The 23,333-nt window shown below is 42.3% G+C and overlaps 1 protein-coding gene across 2 annotated transcripts in view; it reads right to left on the reverse strand.

Moving 5' to 3' along the window:
• Positions 1-7,775: 7,775 nt before the first annotated feature.
• PDILT (protein disulfide isomerase like, testis expressed) overlaps positions 7,776-23,333 on the reverse strand; it is a 44,593-nt gene continuing 29,035 nt past the window's right edge. For both annotated transcript variants that reach the window (XM_077773274.1, XM_077773273.1), the window contains 8 exons: positions 23,105-23,242; positions 19,957-20,067; positions 19,749-19,874; positions 16,785-16,982; positions 13,742-13,862; positions 11,124-11,302; positions 9,748-9,837; positions 7,776-8,134 (listed from right to left, as the gene is read on the reverse strand). In XM_077773274.1, the coding sequence (XP_077629400.1) occupies positions 7,898-8,134; positions 9,748-9,837; positions 11,124-11,302; positions 13,742-13,862; positions 16,785-16,982; positions 19,749-19,874; positions 19,957-20,067; positions 23,105-23,242 (1,200 nt within the window). In that variant the 3' untranslated portion in view covers positions 7,776-7,897. The remainder of the gene's footprint in view (positions 8,135-9,747; positions 9,838-11,123; positions 11,303-13,741; positions 13,863-16,784; positions 16,983-19,748; positions 19,875-19,956; positions 20,068-23,104; positions 23,243-23,333) is intronic.

Below are 23,333 nucleotides of genomic sequence, written 5' to 3' on the forward strand. Positions count from 1 at the left end.
CGTCTCTGTACATCTGGAAGAACTGAGTCTCATTTGGAACAGGAAGCAAAATGGGGTAGAATGTTCTGGACTCACCATCATAGGAGGCAGCTTTGGGTTAACAGCCAACTCCCAATCCCCTGCTGGAAAACTTTCAACTTCCCCAAATCCACTTATTTATTCAACAAACGTTTATTGAGTAGCTACCACGTGCCAAACAGGGGGCTACACCCCAAAGAAAACAATGAACAGGATAGGCAAGATCTCTTACTTTATGCAACTCACATATCGCAAAGAAGTAGTGTGAGATAGGAAACTCGAGAGTCGATTAACCTTCACAATGAATGTTAATGTTTACAGAGTGGTCACTTATTATTTCACTCAATTGGTGAAATAATCCTAGGTAGGTAAAATCCTAGGTAGGTAAAATACTACCCCAATTTTTCCAGCAGCAAAGTAGTTTAGCATGGTGGTTAAATGTTTAGGACTTGGAGCCTGCAACAGGGTTTCAAATCCCTGTTTTACCAGTCGCTAACAGTGTGACCTTGGGCAAGGTATTTCACTTCACTAACAATTAGTTTCCTCATCTATGAAATATGGATCATTGCTTCCACAAACTGAGTGCCTATGATGTGCCAGGCTTAGTTTGATGTCCTTATGATCAAAGAACTTTGTGTTCTGGAGCAGTGTTTTCCAAACCTTTATGGCTAGGATCTGCTATAAAGAAAATATTTTTTGCCATAAATTGGTATAGTTGCTTGTGTATGTGCCTGCCTATATACATACACATAAACACATAATAGAAGTTTAAAAAAAATTCTTATCATTACTGTGTGCATTGCTGGTTGACATTGTCTATAGTATTTAGTTAAAAGAAAATTTTGGATATAATCCACAAATAATTTCATGATCCACTAATGGGTGTGACCTATACTTTGAAAACACTGTGGTGGGTAATAACTGACTGCATATTGTCATGGGTATTAAGTAAGATGATATATGCAAAGCAGGGCCTAGCACATAGCCAATGCTGTTGTTCACTGCTATATTTTCAGTGCCTGGTACATGGTAGGCACTTAACTAACATGCACTGAATGAGTGAAGAAATAGTAGTCATTGTTATTAGAAAAGCACAGAGCACAGTCTCACAGAGAGGAAGACTGACAAACCAAAGATAATGAAGCCAATTATCAGCAGAGGAAGGACTCACTCTCTAGGTCTGACCCAAGTGTCCAATCTCTTGATTTTCTCCCCCCACCCCCCGCCCCCAAGCAGAATGGGAAGTAACAGACAGGTAGGTGGGGCAGAAGTGGCTAGGAGAAGAGAGAGCTGTAGATAGCCTTACCTGAAGCCAGAAAGGTAGAATTAATCTGTTTACAAGTACGTGCCTCCTATATATACATCTACCACTGGCTGGCAGTCTTTCCTCCAATTATCCTCTGGTTCTGTTTCTTGAGATTGTTTTCTTGAGGGCAGAATATTTTCCCCTTTGGGCACAGTATTTTCCTTTCCTAGGCTGTCAGGTTGTTGTTCATTTTCCTAATATGTTGACACCTCAAATGATTGACATTGGGGGTCAAACTTGTGCCTGCAAATACAAGGCCTCTGTTTTGCACCTTTTGACATAAAGAGATTCCTTAGTTAGAAATTAACTGGAAAAGCAGTGCCAAGGTACTAGGCTTTTTCTTGCTCATTGAGAAGGACAAAGTGGACTCAAGGGGGCAAGCAGAGGCTAGTATCTCAAGCCAGACTGACTTGGGAAGAAAAGAGATGTTTTTGGTTTTGTTTTTTTAATTTGAGAGCAGGAGCAGGACAGAGGGTGGCGTGGTGGGGAGAGAAATCCTAAGCAGGCTCCATGCTCATTGAGAGCCAGACATGGCGCTCGATCCCATGACCCTGGGTTCCTGACCTCAGCCAAAGTCAAGAGTCAAATGCCCAACTGACTGAGTGACCCATGAGCCCTAAAAAGGAGTGTCTATTGTCCCCATTGGGACATGTACCTGTGGCCATTTGGGTTCCCTGCCCTGGAAAGAGGACCCTTTAGAAGCACACTCCATCCTCACAGGCTAGGCAAGCTCTTCGATGGTCCAGGCATGGCAGGAGAAGAGCTGAAAACAGTTGAAGGTTGGAGCCAGGAGGTACTTGAGACATCATTGGACCAGACCCACTCTGTGAAACAAGGAATCTGAGTTCCCATGAGGACAGGCCCTTTAGGAGGTGGATAACTTCATGACTGAGTAGACTGAGTTTTGATTCAGTTGGTCTGGCTTTTCATCAGCCATTTATTGCATGCCAGAGGGCTCATTTCTTAATCTTCCTGAGGTCATTTTCATCATAAAGGGAAAGTGCCTATCTCCTAGAGTAGTTATGGTGGTTGAAGGAGAAGATGTAAGGACAGACATGTAGTAGCGATTCTACCCATGGAAGTCACTGCCAATGCTGCTTTGCTGATGGACAGTCACACAGGTAGAAAATGACAGAGCCCCCTCAGGATAATTTTGTAGGAGTGAAATTTCTGGGTCAAAGAAGTGGTAGAGTTTTATGAATTTTGATACCTCTTCCCAAACAGCACCCCAGAGAGATTTTTTAAAATTACTTTATGGTCCTACCATAGTACTGACCCTGAGCATTGTACACTTTCTTTTATCTTTGTCAAAAAATAAGTGAGAAACCTCATTATTTACTTTTGCAATTCTTCAGTGAAAAGAGAAGTCATTATCTCTTCATTTGTTGGTTATTTGTTCTTTTCTAAACTGGCTGTTTGTGTCCTTTCCTTTATTTTTTCTCCTATTGTTTAAGAAGAAAATAATCTTCTTCTCCATTTCTGGTGGGGAATATCATTTCTGGTTGGTGCATATGATGCCCTGTCTAAACCCAAGTCCAAGTGTCTTTAAAAGATTAAAATGGAGGCTCTGGGTGGCTCCTGAGGTTGTCTGGGCAAAGGCCACAGGCCAGAAAATGGGGCATTTGTTTTGGAGACCATTTATAAGTCCAATAACCACATTTTTATAGTTTCTCTATTTGATGCTTTTACATCTTGGGGCTTTGCTGGTTGCTGAGGGACTGCCCCTCCAAGCTAACTAATTCCTACAGATAGCAGAGATCTGCCTTTCGTATGCAAATCAATCACCCACAGTCTACCCCCCAAGCCCTCCTTTGCCCAGAGTTCTCACTCTTAGGCACTATTTCCCTGCCCTAATCATCCCATGGCCAGGCACCAGGCAACCAGGGATGATTCCCAGGATTCCCAATTCCCACTTTCCAGGGCCCACTGAAATTTATTCAAACTAGCCAGTCCAAAACCTACTTATCATGCATCTCTTTTTCCTTCCCATGGAAACCACAAGAGAGGCTCTTGCTCATCTTCCCCCTTCTCCCTTGACCTCCTGATTTACCCCTCCTCTTGGGGGTGTGTCCCCTCCTCTTGGGACCCAAGAATATAATTAACTATGTTTTCAATGGCATCCACCTTCTCATGGTTAGCCTTGCCGTACCTGAATAATAATAAAACCTACATTTTATTTTTTTATTTTTTTTATGATTTGATATGTAAGCAATTTTATCTTTTTATTTATTTATTTTTTTTACAAATAGTTTATTGTCAAGTTGGTTTCCATATAACACCCAGTGCTCATCCCCACAAGTGCCCCTCTCCGTGTCCCCCTCCCCCCCCCACATCTATCAGTCCTCAGTTTTTGTCAGTATTCAAGAGTCTCTCATGGTTTGCCTCTCCCCTTTTCCCCCACTATTTCCACCCTTCTTCTACCCCATGGTCTTCCGTTAAGTTCCTCCTAATCCTCCTATACGTGCAAACATATGATATTTGTCCTCTGCCTGACTTATTTCACTCAGCATAACATCCTCAAGGTCCATCCATGTTGCTACACATGGCCAGATTTCATTGTTTCTCATTGCCATGTAGTATTCCATGGTATAGATAAACCACATCTTCTTGATCCATTCATCTGTTGATGGACACTTAGGCTCTTTCCATGTTTTAGCTATTGTGGAGAGTGCTGCTATGAACATTGGGGTACATGTGCTCCTATGCATCAGCATTTCTGTATCCCTTGGGTAAATTCCTAGCAGTGCTATTGCTGGGTCATAGGGGAGTTCTATTGTTAGTTTCCTGAGGAACCTCCACACTGTTTTCCAGAGGGGCTGCACCAGTTTACATTCCCACCAACAGTGTAGGAGGGTGCCCGTTTCTCCACATCCTCGCCAGCATCTAGAGTTCTCTGATTTGCTCATTTTAGCCACTCTGACTGGCGTGAGGTGGTATCTCAGTGTGGTTTTGATTTGTATTTCCCTGATGAGTAGGGATGCTGAGCATCATTTCATGTGTTTGTTGGCCATCTGTGTGTCCTCTTTGGAGAAGTGTCTGTTCATATCTTCTGCCCATTTCTTTACTGGGTTGTTTGTAAAACCTACATTTTAAGACAGTAAACGTCACCTGCACTCAGAGCAGCTGGATCATCCCTCCTGTGCTGTTTCTCTAGTTTTCCACTCCTTCTTCAAAACTCTCACCCTTTCCCAGCCCCACACATTTAATAACATCATGGTGTACTCATGGAGCCACTAAGCGATGCCTCCCTCATCTTCTCCGTCTTCCTGTCTCTGGACTCATCTTCCACATCTCCTCTCCTGTCATGATGAAGGTAGCATTCTTCTTCCTGGGCTGATAAACTTTCTTCCTCACCTTCACTTACTGCTTCCTCCTGTAACTTCCTCTTATTGTAGACACTTGAGAGTATTCTCATCTGCTAGTTCCTTCCATAGAAACATTCCTTTGACCCCACACTCCCTCCAGCCACCATCCTATTTTCCAGCCACTCATAGCCAAACTTCACAGATTTATCTGCACACTCTCCAATAAGGTTCACACTGATATGCTTCCTGATCTGCCAGCTCCATTGACTTTGCTCATCAAGACCACCAAACACATCCACATTGCCAAATACAGTTGCTTTTTTTTCTTTCTCTTGCTTCCAGAAAAGTAGTCAAAAAATATTTTTGAACAAACCTTAGTCAGTTTATCAGAAGTTCCCATTTTCTTGGAATGCTCTTCTCTCAACTTTTAAACATGGGTAGGAGATTTGATCTTAATAACCTTGACAGCTGTTACTTACTGAGTGCCTTCTCTTAGGCCAGACACAATAAATGTTCCAACACATGTTACCAAGAAGACTGTGGATCAGAAAGATTAAGTTGCTTCCCTGAGATGACCTAGCTAGCCTGTGTTAAATCCAAACTAAACCCCATATCTTTTTCAGATTTACTTGTAAGATGCATTGCACCCCTTGGGGGTAAAGAACATTCCATGTTTGGCCATGAGGAATAGGTGCTTTTAGGTCTTTTTGTGAGGAAGTGAAGCTAAAGTGTGGAGAAATTTGAAAAATTGATCAAACAGAATACAAAGGACTTTTGTGAGAGTGTTGTGTATTGGGAGGGGGTAGAAAATGAGTCAAGGTGGGGAAGACATTTCCAAGAGAGGGCCATTACAGGCCTTACATACCTATAACTGCTTATCCCAACCTGAGCCCCAGATACACATGGGAGACTTGCAGGTAGCACATCCATTCTCTGGCTAGTGGCCAGTTGGGAACTCTGTTGTGTGTGATTTATTCCTAGCAGCCCCCATGAACCCCTCCTTTGACCAGCAGTTACATAGCCTTAAGGCTGAGGCAGGTGAGCCTCACACCATGTCCTGAATACTAACACCTGCCCCTGTCAGGGCAATCTGGCTCAGGTGAGTTGTAGGGCCCCAGGCTGTTCCCTGCTTCATCTGGATGTGGATACGCCAGGTTTGGGGGTGGGAGAAGGAGGTATAGGACCTGGCTTAGGAAACCTGAAGAGGTATAAACAGCCTTTCCCTCATATAATACATGGCAAGTGGAAAGGCCCAGATGGTTTGCAGAGACTTTGGTCTGTGAAATATTACGCCCCGCTTTTCAAGAGGAGTTCTATTGCCACTTGGCCAAAATGATTAACACAAATCAGCAGCATGAGTCTGTGGTCAAGGGAATAATGACTTCCCAGTATGTCTCTGTGCTAGTCCCCAGAACTTGTGAATGCTACCTTACATGGCAAAGAGGACTTTGCAGTACCATTAAGTTCAAATCTTGATATGAGGTTGTCTGGGCAGGCCCATGAGCTAAGGAATGTAAGCAGACCTCAGAAGCTAGAAAAGGCAAGTCAAGGGATTTTTCCAGAGGGGACCAATCCTCCTGACACCTTGACTTTGCTCAGTGAAATTGACTTTCAATCTAGCTTCCAGAGTTATAAGAGAGTAAGTTGGTACTTTTTCAAGCCACTAAATTTGTGGTAATTGTCAGAGCAATAATAGGAAACTAATGCAGATATAATTCGGGTTTCCAGGCAACTCTGTTAGCACCTACCTTTGGGGATGACAGTTAAATCATGTATCTCAGAGATAGGGTGCTGGCTGAAATCAAATTTCATTTGATCTATGGATACTTATTTACTGAGCACCTATTGTGTCCAAGTGGCATTCTAGGCATTAGGAATACAGTGGAGAAGAGAAGAGATATATCTGCTCTCCAAGGGATTACCCACCGGTGGGGGAATCAAGCAGTATATTAGTGCATAGCAAAATAACGTGCTTACAAATATTGGTACCTAGGAAGCCCTCTTAGAGGTGGTGACATTTGAACTGAGGCTTGAAGGATAGAAAAGACATCTGCACGAAGATCTGTGGGAGTGCATCATGTGTGCATTTAGGCAGAAGGACCAGCCATGAAGAGAGAAAGCACTTGAACTATTCAAGAATATACAGGAAGTATGGCTGGAGCCTAGAAAATGACACAGAGAGAGAAAGGAACAGAAGATACCTGTGGAGACAGAACTTTCCAGGCCTGGAAAGCATGGTGAACCGACCAATCTTATTCTGAAAGGGATAAAGATGCCATTACAGAGTTAAAACAAGATAGTGTTGCCAGTTTTCAAGAAAATGGCTTTGTAAAAGATAATTTCAGCAGCTTTATGGAATATTGGTGGGAGGTGGGCAAGGAACTACAGAATGGCAATAGAAGCACCATTGGAGAGACTTCTTTGGCAGAGAATGGTGGGTGAAGGTGGAGGGAAGTGTATGGAGTCACATGGAGATAAGTGGGGCATGTCAGTGGACAGAAGTGGGTAGAGTCAGTGCAAGTGGCTGGAGTCACATGTATGGGTGGAATTACTTTTAGGGTAGTAAACAAACGGGCTTGAGGATTATCCTAACACCTTGCTGCTTAAGAGAGTGCATCACATACTGAAATATATAAGACTGAGGACATGTTCAGGGCTGTATCTCTTTCTTACTGTGCCAAAATGAAGCCTAAACAAATCAGTCCACTTCGTTTGTAAGTTTCGGCCACACTCTGGGGACTCCAACCTAGTGGAGGAGGTGGTATGTAGAGTGGTTAAATGTAGTCTCTGGAGTGAGAGTGCCTGGGATCATATGTCAAGGGCTTTCTGGCTCTGTGATCCTGACTTGGTTGCTTAACCTCTCTTTGCCTCAGTTCCCTCACGTGTAAAATGGGGATAACGAAAGTGATGTGAGAATTACATGACTGTGCAGCATGTTGTAAACACTCAGTAAATGTTTCAGTTATGGCTTCAATTGCAAACCTGTCTGAATTCTGGGCCAAACAGTTCTTCTAAGGCAGCACCAACCACAAAAAATAGGTAATGCATGCACGGCAAAGGAAACAACCCACAAAACTAATAGGCAACCAACTGAATGGGAAAAGATAGTTGCAAACGACATATCAGATAAAGGGTTGGTATNCAGAGACATTCAGGAGTTTTTAATTACCCAGCCTCCATCCACTGCAATGATACATCATTTTTTTAGAGCAGATCCACTTAGAAAATGAGGCCAGGACCTGGAAAATGGCTCTTGGCTTTGGAGAAGCTACAGTTCTTCCTTCACTTTTGGTTTCTTCTCTTCTTTTGGAAGTCCCTTTGGCTTACCCACCTTCTCCTCCTCCTCCTTGGCTGGTTCCTTCTGCCCAGTTGGGTCTTCCAGCTTTGTCACATTCTCCATCTCAGGCAACCTCTGGTCAGGTAATGCTTTCTTGGTAACAGGTACTTCCTTTTCCTCAGCTAATGCCTCCTCTTCTGTCACTTTACTTTGCTCAGTAGACAACAACTATCCAAGAAAAGAAAGGAGGGAGGAAGTAGGATAAAGAAATAAAGAGGCGGGGCGCCTGGGTGGCTTAGTCGGTTAAGCGTCCGACTTTCGCTTGGGTCATGATCTCACGGTTCGTGGGTTCGAGCCCCGCGTCGGGCTCTGTGCTGACTGCCAGTTCAGAGCCTGGAGCCTGCTTCAGTCTGTGACTCCCTCTCTCTCTGACCCTCCCCTGCTCACGCTGTCTCTCTCTCTCTCTCCTAAAAATAAATAAAACATTTAAAAAAATAAAAAATAAAAAAAATAAAAAAAAGAAATAAAGAGGCAAAAAATATGTGATAATTGTGATTGTAATTACCAAACCTTCTTTTTCTGGAAATGCCCAGAGAGAGGCAGTTTGAGCATCCTCGTAGGTGCCAGAGCCCACTGTGGTTTTGCCCCTCAGGAAAGAGAGCCTTTGAGGAACCCCCTTCTTCCACTCTAAGACCACAGTTGTGGCTGCCCCAGGTCTAGCTCCAGGGCTGGGTATGTGACCCAGGCCTATCATGAATCCCTATCTAGGACATTTGCTAGGAGTACTAAGAAGTAGGTACTTGCTTTCTTTTTTTCTTTTTTTTTCTTTTTTTTCTTTTTTTAAAATTCTTACTTATTTTTGAGAGAGAGCACGATTTGGGGAGGGGCAGAGAGAGATGGAGACACAGAATCTGAAGCAGGCACCAGGCTTCAGAGAGAGATCATGACCTGAGCTGAAGTCAGATGCTTAACCGACTAAGCCACCCAGGTGCCCCTCTTTTTTTTTTTTTTTTTTTTTTTAATATTTATTTATTTTTGAGAGAGAGAGAGAGGGAGAGCATGAGCAGAGGAGGGGCAGAGAGAAAGGGGACAGAGAATCTGAAGTGGGCTCTGTGCTGACAGCACAAGCCCCATGTAGTGCTTCAACTCACAGTACCAAGAGATCATGATCTGAGCTCAACTGACTTAGCCACCCAGGCACCCCTAGGCACTTGCTTTCTAAGCTGAGAGGATATTAGTTCAGCGCTGTGGGGAAATCTTTGACCTTCCATGGGGAAGTGACTGCTTGGGAATAAAGCTATAATAGGTAAAACAGAGATGAGGAGACAGTAAATGAGTTTGAGTTTCTGAATCCACCTGACGTTCTACTAGTTATGTGGGTTAAGTTCCCATTGTTGCTTAAACCAAAGAGTAGTGTTTCTGATATTTGCAACTGAAAGGGTCCTAACTAACAGAGATGGCACCTTCCTGCAGATCGCCTCAGAGGCAGGAACAGGATTCAGAGAAAATGAGGATTGCCATCCCATCCACCAGGAAAATAATGCCAGAGAGCTGGATCCTGTCAGGACATCTGGTTACCCACTCAGAAACAGAAGACCCAGGAAAGTAGCCTTAGGAAACCTCAGAGTCTTTGCCTTTCCCTCCGTTTCTAAAGTCCGCTATTTCTGCTTCCTTGTAGTAAGTGCCCTTGAAATAAGGTCATCCACAGTGGGTAGTTGTTCACCGGTCATCAGTGATCTCCAGAGAATACAAGATTATGGACACACTCTCTCCTAGTCCTTTGGGTTCTTGATGATTCTGTGTGAGACAGAATAATCCAGGGCGCTACTGTTTCACCTTACCTCATCCTCATTCTCAATCCTGGTCTTGATTTGACTTTCCAGGAAGTCAGAAAAGCCCTTCACGGTATGTTCTCCCTTATACAGTACAGCCTAGGAAGAAAATGGAACAAGGTCAAAACTGTATTTTCTTCCCACAAAATATTATATATATACATACATATAATGTAGTGCTTAGAGCATGGACTTTAGAGCCACATCGTCAAGGCTCAAACCCTATTTAACCTCTCTATGACTCAGTTTTCCTATCTGTAATGTGAAGATAACAACATTACCTACCACATATGTTGTAAGAATTTAATGAATTACTATATGAAAGGTACTTAAAACAGTACCTGACTCTTAGTGAGTACTACATATGGTTGACATTATTATCATAACAAGAAGAATAAGAATAGTTCTTATTTTACAAAGTATCTGATACATGATCATTGCTCAGTCCACACTAGTTCCCTTTCCTCTTTTAGTTTTTAAGAAGATTATGAAGCTGTTTACTGCCATTGGTTGTCTAAACTCCTTTTCAGATAACTGAAGATCTGTGACAGCTCCACCCTCTCAACCCAGCCTCATTTTCTACCACTCCCCAACATGTATCTTCTGTACCAGAAGGATGGCATCTCCTTCAGAGTGCTATGGCCACCCTTCCGCCCACATCCTCGTTAATATTATACTTCCTGCCTATAGTTCACATCCCTCTTCTAATCTGATTTAAATCCTCAGCATTCTTCAGAATCTCATGTCTGCATGAAATATCTGCCTTCCAGAATCTGTCTCCTTCAATTCCAGTTGCATATAGAGGTGGGCCTACATCATGACTTCTCTCCCACACTCAGTCATACTCTTCTTGGGAGCAGGAATCTTGGCTTGCATTGTTTTGATGGACATCCTTCCCCACATGCCAAAGCAAAGTAGCATGGAGAGTATGTCCCATGACATTGGCGATGCTTGGTGATTATAATACTGAAGTGTAAAAGACATTGACTGTCTATCACGTGATCTTCCTTCTTCTTGTAGCACCCCACCCTCAATATTCATGTCGAAATTCCCCCTACCTTATTCCATAATAGTCTACATAGAGCTCAGCCCCAGTACCGGAAGAAACCAGGCCTGACTAATCAAGACATTCACATCTGCCTAACAACACTGATTGGATAAGGGCAGAGCAGCTAACCCAAGCTGGACCCAATTACAGCAAGTCTTGGGACTTCTGGGGAAGCTAATGGAAAGCATTCTTCAAACTGAACATGAGACGATAATAGGGGCTTAAGCTGAGAATGAAGCTGTTTTGGTACAAGGCAGAGCTGGAGATAGGGAGAAACTAGTTTTGTGATGATGACATAATGGCATTTCCAGGTATGTGGGTCCCAAGAGCTCCTCACTTGTTGAGAGTCCGTGAGGAAGAGCCTGAAGAAGGGGTACCGGTCCAGGTACATCAGCTGAATGTCATTTGCCGTGATGTCAATCTTGGCAATGGTGACTGTTGAGTGGTTTTGATACTTTCTGCCCAACTCCTCCAACACTGGGAAGAGTGCCTTACACTTTTCTGACCAGGGTGCATCTGAAAGAGAAGGGCCATTGCTCAAGTTCACACTAATGAAACTGAAAGCCAGTGCTACCCCCGTAAACACCATCACCATGTTCTACTAATAGTTCTGTTGCTTTGCAAATTGCACTGTTTCTTTCTTTTAACAGTATATTACACTATTTTTGCATTTCAATCACAGTACCTGGTCATTATTAAATAAGTTAGAAAAAAGTTGATATAGTCCCCTTCTGTCCGGACACTAACACTTTGAATATGCTGGAACATTTTCTTCTATTCTTTGTTTCTCCTTTAACAGTTTTCCGCTCCAGTTGAAGAGAAAAAAACCAAAAATATTTATGCTAAACAATTCCTCATGTTCTACCAGAAATCGTGTGTGTGTGAGTATGAGAGAGAGAGCGAGAGCCCAAGAGTTTTCCAACAGAAGTTAAGCTCACAGTCCAAGGTCACCTAGGTAATTAAGGAGAGGAAGTGGGATTTTTTTTTTTTTAACTTTATTACTTATTTTTTTTTTAATAGTTTATTGTCAAATTAGTTTCCACATAACACTCAGTGCTCATCCCCACAAGTGTCCTCCTCCATGCCCATGCCCCCCTCCCCCCACATCCATCAGTCCTCAGTTTTTGTCAGCATTCAAGAGTCTCTCATGGTTTGCCTCTCTCCCTTTCCCCCACCATTTCCGCCCTTCTTCTCCCCCTTGTTCCTCCGTCAAGTTCCTCCTAATCCTCCTATACGTGCAAACATATGATATTTGTCCTTCTCTGCCTGACTTATTTCGCTCAGAGGAAGTGGGATTTGAAGTCAGGCTGCTTTGACTTGTGTGTGACCATTATAGTACACTGCCTTTTAGTCCCATAATGGAGAATGTGCCTAAGAGGTGAAAAGGAAGCTGTAACAAGTACAGTGACCCCTGGAAAGGGGACACTGGACTTCCTTAGGGACAGTTGCTTTAAGCTTTGAGTCTGGCCTAGGCACCTAGCCCTCTGGAGAGAATCAGGGACCAGCTCCAGCATGGAAAGAAACTGAACCTTCCCTGCTCTTTGTGGTCCCATTAACATTTCTGACTCTGTGGGAGAGGTGGCCTCCAGGACCCTGACACTCTGCATTTGGATGATCATCCCTCCATTTATAAACCAAGTGCCTCCATGACCATCTGCTCTCCCCGCAGCTCCCCTGGAGCCCAATGGACCCTGGGTTTGAATAGCAGGGGGCCAATCTGAGAGGCCTGCTTCCAAGAAAATGAGGCTGCTTTTTGCCTTTTACCAGAACCAAATGAGCATTCTCATAACTCCAGTGTCAGGTAAGGATAGAAAAGCTGCCCACCCTCTCACGTCAAGGGAACAGATCATGGTTATTCAACCATGCAGACCTTAAACACCTCACCCTGTGGATGAGAGTCCATTTCAATGAAATTTTTAAAGGTCTGCATGTTGCAATCCAGCCCTCAGGAAATAATGTCATCAGAGCTTGATTTGAATTTTTGCCTTACAATGAATTTACTGTGTGACCTAGGATAAAGTAATTAATCTTTCTGAGGCTAAATTCCCTGATAGGTATCATGGAGAAATCCCCTGGACCTTCCTAAGAGGCTTGTTTTGAGGAGGAAAGAAGAGTGGGTATGTAAACAGCCAACTCATACCAGGCCCATTGTAAGTTCTCAATAAATAGTAAATAAAAGAGATATCTGAAGTAACTTCAATGTCACTCTCTCTGTATCTCAGAGTAGGAGAGAAGTCCCCAGTTAGGACTCTTCACATGCAAATCAGAAAGAGTAGAGAAAGAGCAATAGTCCTTAAGCAAGCACTGGAAATAATTACAACAATAAGAATAATAATAGCAATAATAGCTGTTATTTATCAAGTGCTTGCAGTGTGTCAGACACTGCTACACTTTCTTCCTACAGGATTTGAGTCTCCAGCTTGGCCACACCACCTCAGATAGGTTAAATACGGGCGTTTTGATAAGTTACTGAAAGCCAAAACTGCTATTCTGTACAGCAGTTACCAGCCAAGGCACTGGGGTCAGGCTGCCTAGGCTCCAATCCCAGTTCTCAGCACTTATTTGCTGCCTGACTTTGGAAAAGTTTCTTCACCGACCTGAGACTATGTTTAGTCAAATGCAAAGTGAGAGCAATAATAGTAGCTACCTTCAAAAGTGTGTCATGAGGATTAAATGAGATGAAGTATAGAATGGCTCAGCAGAAGGCCTCGTTGAAAAAGCCACAGGCCTGGATTGTATGGAAGGTATTCCACATGTTCCAAGAATTAGATTTTCAGGAAGAGTTGCATTGTAGGTGATAGCATCTTAATCCAAACTCTTTGGATGTTAGAAAACCATCCTTAGCATGGTGTTTTGATAGATTTTGGAGTTTGGGGGGCCCAAGAATTTAAGAGCAACATTTGAAAAGTAATGTCTGGGCCATTGCCTTCTCATAGCCTCTGCAGAGATACTTACAGAACATCACAAATACGTCCCTTTTCTTGTCAAAGACCACCATGTTGAAGTTCTTCCCAACGAGTTGCTTAACTGGCCCCTGGTCCCAATATTTTGGAACCTCTTCACTGGATTGATGTTTCTAGGAAGCAAATTTGAGAGATCTAACAGTCTCCAGAAAGGGGTTGGCAGTTGAGGCACTTTGCACTGATGGGAAATAATCAGAAGTTTTATCTTATTCTTAACAAGAGTGTTGGAAAAGAATTTGAAATGCTCATGTTCAACCTGTTTTTCTTGCCCTCCCCTCTAAAGTGTAACTGCTCCCAATTACTTCCTGAATCAAAACCAAGATAATTTATATGACCTGTTAAACCCTTATCACACTTTGGCTCCCACCAGCCTCACCAAACTCATTACCATTCTTTCTTTGCTTTCTTCAACTGTATTGGTCTTCTATTTACCTAAAGGGCTAGTTTTCTTCCACTTCAGGCCTTTGTTTATGCCATTCCTGTGTCTGGAGGACCTTCCCCACTCCTCATTCTTGCTCTCCTTTCTTTATTCAGTTAACTCAGATTTACCGTTCAGAAAGATCTCAAGGGAGGGCTTCCCTGACTCTCCCCAGACTAGATCAGATCCTGCTATACCACAAGTTCTCATAACATTTGATATTTTTCCTTTTATCACTTATTCAAGTTTATCATTTATATCTTATTTTTCTCATTATTTTCTTTTCTAGTTATTTGATTAACGTGTCTCTGCTATACTAGACAGAATGTCAGAAGGGATTTTTCTGTCTTCATCACTGAGTATCCACAGCTTGATACATAGTAGGACCTCAGCAAATATTTTGTGAAAGGACGCATCAAAGAATGAATGTAACTCTGCTTCTCTTTGAAGGAAGTGGTAGAAATCTCACAACATATATTTTTCTCTACAACCATTGCTTCCTGCAGTCTCTTGAACCCATACCCTTGTCTCCATCTGCACTGCTGCTCCCCCACCCAGGTATCCTTAATCTCTCATCTAGATCACTGCAGTAGCCCCACAGAGTTCCTTCTGCACTTCCTAATTTTCTCTACACCTTTATTCTACCAGTAGGGTTTTATTTTCACCATGCAAATTTGGCTTTCCATTGCTCTCAGGACACCAAATCCTTAATATATATAGCTGTCTGGCCTGTGCCCAGTTCACCAACTCCTCTCCTACAAATACTTCACTCATCCTGACCCCAGCCTCTGGAAAGGACTTGAAGATTCTTTCTGAGGAAGCATAAAGAGGGTGGGGTTGTACGTGGAAGATGGGAAATGGTGAAAAAGATGGAAATTAGAAATGGGCCAGACCAGGCATGTGACATCTCGTAAGTCATGTGAAGGATCCTCATCTCTACTGCAAGAGCTTGGAGGATGTGTTGGCCCTTGAGAAGGAGACAGACACCTCCTGAGGTTAAATAGGAGGGAAGAGAGAGAGAGAATGGATAGGACTCCAGGTAGGTTTGTAGATGTGTTGATGGAAAATGAGAGGCCTTTGTCTTAATGATGTGTGGTTTCATGCTTACCTGAGACTGGAAGAAGGAATGGGGTATGAGGACAAAGAGACCCAGAGATGTTGAGAATGAACACACTAATAGAAATTTCTGTAGAGATGTCAAGACATTTCAAAGAGCCCATGGGAGGTTTGTGATTCATTGAACCCAGCCTGCCTCAGGATGTTCTTTTTCTCTAGCATTGGCCTTGAAGCAGTAGGGACATGAAGTGGGTTCAACCACGGTTGTGATTTTGCCTTATAAATTCCACAGGGTGTAAAGAAGGTAGAAGGTAGATGAAGGAATAAAGGGATAAAGGCATTAAGGGAATCATCACCAGAGTGATGAACCATGGGATCCAAGTGAAGGAAGAGATTGTGCAGTGGGATCAGGAGGTTGGAGACCATGAGAAGGGTAAGGAATTACAACAATATGGATACTAGAAAAAGGAACTAAAAGGATGGGAAGCTTGAAATCAGGTTTTCATGGGGGCTGCCATCTCTAAAGTGTGGCCACGAGAGTAGGTGGCTGGAATGGCATGCACCAATTAGAGGAGAGACCAGAGTTTTTGGACACTGACGTCTCTGAAGATGATGGCGGAGAAAGGATAGAAAGCAAGTCTGCAATGAGCTTAAGTCCTCAGAGAGTGAAAGGGACATGGTCAGAGGAGAGCAGTGGAGGGTAGGAGCAGGTGATCTAAAAGTCCAAACGCATGGCATATGGCATTTTGAAAGTAGTGAGAAATGGCATGGAGGACACCAGCTTCACCACTTGGCCTGTAATGATGATGTGCATAAGAGAAAAAATGAAACAAAACAGAAAACAGCCTTCACTTGAGAAGGAGTGTCTGTGTGGGAATGGACAGAAGGTAATGGGAACCCTCAGAGAGAAAGGGACCAAATATTCCTTTTTTCCTGGAAAGTTCCAGTTTATTCTGTTCCAGAATACTTTTAAAGAATTGTGTCCCCCCTTACCCCCCATTACTCTCAAAAGTGTTTCCACTTGGTAAATAAAAAATATGGTTACCTAATGCAGCAGGGTGGCTGAGGGACTTCGCAAGTGCTACATAGACAGTAAGAGATGTTGTGTTATATATGATCTGCATCTTCTCCTTCCTTTTAGCAAAACAGGCTCATGTCTAACCTCCCAAACAAGAGGTCCCTAAAACCTTGGAGGCTAAATCCTGATGGCTTAATACATCCCCACCCCAGCTCCTCTCCCCAAAAATCCATCTATCCTTAAATCTTTCACAAGAGAGTCCAAAAGGAGGAAAAGTATCTCTTTCAGGGGATGTTGGCCCTTGGGAGCTCCTGCATTTCAGTTGAGAGTATCTGCAAAGGGAATGACTTTCAGAATAAAGAATCAATGCTGGAATTATAGGATCAGGACAAGTCAAAAGTTGAAAATACTAGAGGTGGAGAGAGAAGGATACTTCCCCATTTTGAACCATGAGATTGACCTTTATTCTGCCTCCCTGTTCAAGGCCAGCAAAATTATGCAATTTTGAGGTTCTAGGTAAACTTTGTCCAAGAACAAACTTACCTTGGCAGTTCTACTCAGGAAGCTGCGGCCAAATTTCTTGAGATTTTCATATGTTATCTCCTCAGAAGGCATTTTGTACCTTGCGTCAGAGCTTAAGTTTAGGATTTGGACACATGGGATATTAACCTCTGTGATTTTGAAGTATCTGTAGATATGTCCATTTCTGGGTTCATCTGCATCCACAATGATGAAAAGAATCTGCCAAATCAGATAAAACCTGTGTCTCTCTAGGATTGGAAGCCATGAGAAGGTTAAAGATTAAAATTGGCTAAAGAATCCCTTACTGAGGGAAAGAAACTTGGGAAGCCATGGGAGACCACTAATGGACTGCAAATATCAGGGTCTTTGGAGTGCCTCTGAAGATAGAACAGGGCCCCTTTCTATCAGGTGAGGCAGCCCTGTGCCCCAGGGCATAGACAGGCATTGTCCTTCAGCCTGGTTTCACCATCTTTGTGCAGGATACCACCTACACAACCATAGGAAGTCAGGAGGTCCTGAGCTTTCATCCATATCCTTGGGCAAAACCATGACTGACGCTCTCTGTGCTTCAGTTTCCTTATTTGTAGAGATTTATAAGAGTACCGACCTTACAGGGTTGTTGAGAGAATTAAACAGGACAATGGCTTAGTTCAATAACTAGGAGGTAGAAAATGCTCAATACATGTCAGTTCTTTTTATTCTAAATTATTCTTCTGTCATGGGAATTTATGACTTAATTCAGTCATCATTCAACAAATATTTATGGAGTGCCTACTAGGCATTTTACTAAATACGGGGGATATAAATTGCCCAAGGCAGGTAAGATCCACTCTCATGGAGTTTATGTTCTAGTGGAAAAGACAGACAACAAAGGAGTGAATAAATCAATAAATTCAGATAGCAGTGAGTGCCAATTAGACAGTAAAAAGGGCACTGTGATAGAGCATGACCATATAGGTGACGTGAGGTCAGAGCTCAGTGTTAGGTAGGAAGGTCAGGAGGAGTATCTGAGGAGGTGACATCTTAGCTGAGATGTGGGTGATGAGTTAACAAGTCAGGGAAACGTTGAATCAGGCAGTGGAAATTGTCAATGCAAAGGCCTGGGGTCAGGGAACATAGAGTGTTCTTGAATAGAAAGGAAAGGCTAGTGTGGTTTAAGCACCATGAGGGAGAGAGTTATGGGGAACAAAGTTAGAAATGTGTCAGAGATGAGATCAGAGGTCCAGTAAGGAGGTTGGGTTTTATGTGAATAAGACAGAGGGCCACTGAAGAATAATAAGTCAGAAAGTGCTACAATAATTTGTGAAAGATGACTCTGGTTGCAGAGAAGCAGCAAGATTGGAAGTGGGGTAGCCACTTAGAGGCCACAGTGAGAACACTGATACTCTCAGGTCATTCATCTATCAGAATATGAAGGGCCCTGTTATATGCGTGACATTCTTCCAGGTGCTGGGGAGACTCTGAAAACAAAGCAACGCATTAGAACCATCCTTGAATACTTCCAACAAATACTAGCTAGATGTGAACAAGATAAGATATGGGAGTGTGACCTGTCTGAATAGTATTCATCCATTTGTCTTTGGCTCTAAAATGGATCACAATCAGTAAATGGCATTCAGGAAGCTAGGTAGTTGGGGTAAAGTTCATTTAGAACCTTATCTCAGGGGTATCTAGGTGGCTCAGTCAACCGGTTAAGCGATTAAGCGTCTGACTCCTAATTTCGGCTCAGGTTATGAACTCACAGTTAGTGAGATTGAGCTCCAGGTCAGTCTCTGAGCTGACAGCACAGAGACTGCTGGGGATTCTCTCTCTCCCTCTCTCTCTGCCCCTCCCCTACTCACGCACTCTGTCTCTCTCTCACAAAAATAAATAAACATTAAAAAAAAAAGAACCTTATTTACCAGCATATGCCCAAATAAACTCCACCCAGATTAAAGAGTTAAATTAAAAAAAATAATAATCTGGAAGATATGGCTAAGTACTGACTATCATAACATGAGAGAAATAAAAGGAAGCAATCAGATTGTGATCAGCTGAATTACATTAAAAATCTAAAATTTAAAATTGAATGAAGCATTAAAAATATTTACAAAAGATATTTCTGTAATTGTAAGAAACTTCCTGGAGAATGTGGTAAGGATGTAGCACAAATATTAAATATGTTCATGTCCTAGTGGCTTTATTTGTGTTTATTTGGGTTTTAAACTTTTTAATGGTCTCACTTGAATTTTAGAGTAATTTTCTTGTAAAGGAAAAAAAATCTGCTATTACCATACTTCTTATAAAAAAATAAAGAGAAAAAAAGAAATAAATTGCTTCCACAGCCCAAGTGGTGGTAACTACATAAATACAGGCAATAGGGCTTAAGAAAAACAGTTTTGTTTCTAAAGATGATGATAGTACCATTGTACATTTGCTCATTGCTTTACATATAGTGCTTCTAATTCTTACACACAGTTCTCCATTTTACATGAGGTGATTGAAACTAAGACTTAGAAACTCAATGACAAAAATCATTTTTATTTTGGAAGAAAATGTGAACCCAGGTCTGTGTAAAGTTATAGCCTTTCTGCTTCACATCTTCAGGCTGTTCCTACTCCCTTACCTCAGGCAGGGGTGGCCTCTCCTCCCCCTCACCTGCAGGCCAAAACCCACCCATACTACAACCACTCACCCTTGCATAGTCCATCAAAAAAGCAACCAAACCTCACATTCCTATGGTAGACGTCTCAAAAAGATGAGGGATGAAGCAGCATAGGTATTGCAAGAAAAGAAGAGACACTGGACAGGAAGAAGGGAGGAGACTGGTTTAAAATTAAGTAGTAAACAATATGTAGTATCAATATGCAAATAAAGAAGCCGGTATGGAAATGAATATGAGAATCCTCCCTGGCTTAATTTATAATCAGCAGGGCAGTCAAATAGCATTAGGGTCTACAGGTCCTGGATCCCCATCCAACAAGGGCAATACCACTTTCCACATACCTTGTTTGTAAATTCCTTCGATGCCAACTTATAATGCTGCATTATCATACCAAATGACTCGGATCTTTTGGAGGCGAAGAGCAGCATGTGATTCAGGATGTGCAATTCATAAATCAGGTCCTTATTCTGAAATTACCAGGGAAATAGGTCATCCAGGCACACAACTGCCCCAGCTACCCTTCTCTCAGGGACCCTTTGGCTCACTGACCTCGGAGTTGTATTCAATAACAAATTCTGTGAGGTGCTGCTTTATGACTTGATTGAGGACCTGTTTGTTGGTACTGTCATTAATAAGCTCCTCACGGTTCACAATTTTTCCCTTGGACAAAAGAAGAAAAACATTGGAGGGCAGTAGCTTCCATAATATAGACACTTAATAAATATAAATAGCACAGTTTTTCCCTTGGATGAAAGGAAAATACCATGGTGACAAGTGTAATCCATAATCTAGGTACTTCATAAATATGAACTGCCAGGCAGATTAGCCTGTGGGTGGAATATGGGTCTGTGGCAGCCATGAAAATCTCCAATCTACAAAGCAGGGGGTGTAGTCTAGGAGCAGCACCAGCTGCTATGCTTGGAAATCCATCCACGTAGTTGTACTGATGCTGAGCAGTATCTACACACTGTCCCAAACCTGTGCATTGTTTCAGGGATACTAAGGCGAGCCTATTTCTGGGAGATGCAGAACTTCTTTGGTAGGCAACTTTGGCCAACTTTCTTAGAACTCGGCTGCATCAAGGACCTTCTTTCTTTCCAAAGGGTCAGACCTACATCACAGCCTGATGATTTCTCCTGCCCGCCCCCCATTTGTTCCCCTTCACAGGTATTTTCCCCAATCATTTGCTTATCTAATCTTGTTTGATAGCTGCTTCTCAGAAGGACTTGCATTAACACAGAGAGGNATCAGACCTACATCACAGCCTGATGATTTCTCCTGCCCGCCCCCCCCATTTGTTCCCCTTCACAGGTATTTTCCCCAATCATTTGCTTATCTAATCTTGTTTGATAGCTGCTTCTCAGAAGGACTTGCATTAACACAGAGAGGGAAATAATTCTCTGTAGCCCAGGATCAAAGTCTGCAGGGGAAGGAGAACAAAGAAGTCGCTCTCTCCTGCTGGTTTCTCTCTATTCCATCTCCTCTTTGCCTCCACCAATCCTACCCTCTAGTCCAAATCCCTTCCCTGGACTCCTGCAAAAGCCTTCTAACGGTCTTCCAATTTCTCCCCTTGTTTCCCTCCAACCCACCCCTAACCTTCAATCAGAGCGATGCAGTTAAAAAGCACTCATGTCATTCTCTTGCTCACATACTTCACAGCCCCTGTTGTCCTTTGGACAAAGCCAAAACCCTTTTCTGGTCATGGTAATAATCTGACACTACTAATCAGACTTATCAAGAGCTCATATTATACCAGCCATAGTTCTAAATATGCTATATGCAAGAACTCATTTAATCCTTATAACATCTCACTGAGCTGTGAATCATTATTTCTCCCATAGTACAGCTGAGGAAATCAAGGTACAGAAAAGTGATTTGCCCAGGATTGCTAAACTAGTGAGAGGTGGAGTCAAGATTCCACCCCAGGCTGTCGGACTCTAGAGCTCATGCTCTTAACCATTAAAATACACTGACTCTGTCCTAACTGAATTTTTCAAGTTTGCTTGCTGGCTTTTAGTATTGTGATAAGGTTTATTCTGTGGAACTTTCAATTTATTTATGTGGTCCAAATTTATCAGTATTTCTTTTCATAGTTTCTGAGGTTTCTGTCATGCTTCATAAAGGGGCTTTCCCACTCCAAATATCAAAAGCAAAATCTTCTATGGCATCTTCTAGTCTTTACATGGTTTCATTGTTATATTTTTAAATCAGTCAGAAATCAATCTGGAATGTAATTTGGTAGAAGGAGGATATATAGATTTAGCTTTATATATTTTTTTTCTAAATGCTACCCAGTTCTCTCAACATTGATCCTTGAATAACATATTTTCCCTCCTAAAGTATCATCTTTATCATATACTAGATTTCCATATGTATTTGGATCTATTTTTAGATTCTCTGTTGTCCCATTCAAATATACAAATCAGGTTATTTTATTCTCCAACTTAAAACTTTCTAATGACTTCCAAGAGCCCAAGTAAAAATATAGTGGCTCACAGTTAAGCAGGTCTGAGTATCACTTTACCCACCTCATATGTGGCCTTGGGCAAGTAAACTAACCACTCTGAGCCAGATCTATAAATAATATGGTTACTCTAAGGATTTGGCGTTGTGTGGGGAGGGGGTAAGGCATGTTCCAAGAACCAGACTACAGTGTCTAAAGTAACACTTTTCAATAGAACTTTCTGTGATGATGGAAATACTCTGTATATCTATGCTGTCCGATGCAGTAGCCACTGTCCACATGTAGCTAGTTTGATTGGGGAACTAGAATGTTAATTTAACATTTAATTTTAATGTAAATAGTCATATGTGACAAGCAGCTGCCATATTGGACAGCTCAGATCTAGATCCTAGAGAGGAAGAAGAGGAAGATGTGTAATAGAGGCTAGACTGTCGAAGGTCTTGTAGGTCTCATTAGGGACTTGAGTCTTCATCCTAAGAATAATAGGAAGCCGTAAAGACTTTCAGTGGGAAAGAGGCAAGTGGCCATCAGTTTGAGTTTTGGAAAGATTGCTCTTTAGAGGACAAGAGAGATTGTGGTAGACCAGTTAAGTGGATGTTGTATTAGACTATGGGAGATGATGGTCACTTGACTTAGGATGGTAGCAATAGAGATAAATGGATAGATTTAAGGGATATTTTGGATTTGAAATAAATAGGGTTGGAGTGATGGACTGGTTGTGAAGTGTGGACAAGAGGGAGGTCTTAGAATAATAATTGGGTATTCTGACTTTGCTCAGATGGGAGAAATGGTAAACCCATTCATTGATAGGAAAAAAAACACTTAAAGAGGATTTGGAGGGGAGATTATATTAGGCTTGGTCATGTTGAGACAGCTAGTGATGGACAGGAAAGTCTGGAGATGGAGATTTGTAAATTCATGATTGTATGGACAGTAATTGCTCATGGAGGGTGGGTGGGAGAAGATGGACCAGAAGAAAACACAGGGTAGAGGACTGAGCCTTAATGAATGGCATTTACTGGTTAAGAAGAGGAGGAGAAGCTTACAATAAAAAAATGTCTAGAAAGGCCAGGGAAACTCCAGGAGACTGTGTGATCTAACAGCAACTGCCTAGTCCAATGCCACTTGGTTCACAAGCGGCAGAACCAGAATTTGTGCCCAAAGCCTATAGATATGTGCATAGTCCACTATTTTGAACTGGAGACCCCTCACTAGCAGTAATCAAAATCTTACCTTTTTGAACACCAGAAGACTGTCAAGAGTGACGTGGAAACGCCCAATAGCATTGCTAATTGCTATCACTCCAAACGTTAGCTCCGGGAAGTCTTTGATCATATCATAGAACAACTCTGCTACTTCTTCCTCTAAATCCTATTTGCAGAAGGATATTGGGTGAGGCTTTTGTAGGAAGCAGAATATCTGGCTTACTTAAGGTCAAGGTGGAAATGGTGACCAATTCATC

This window comes from Crocuta crocuta, unplaced genomic scaffold (genome assembly GCF_008692635.1).
Source record: "Crocuta crocuta isolate KB4526 unplaced genomic scaffold, BGI_CrCroc_1.0 scaffold16, whole genome shotgun sequence".
Classification (NCBI taxonomy): Eukaryota; Metazoa; Chordata; class Mammalia; order Carnivora; family Hyaenidae; genus Crocuta; species Crocuta crocuta.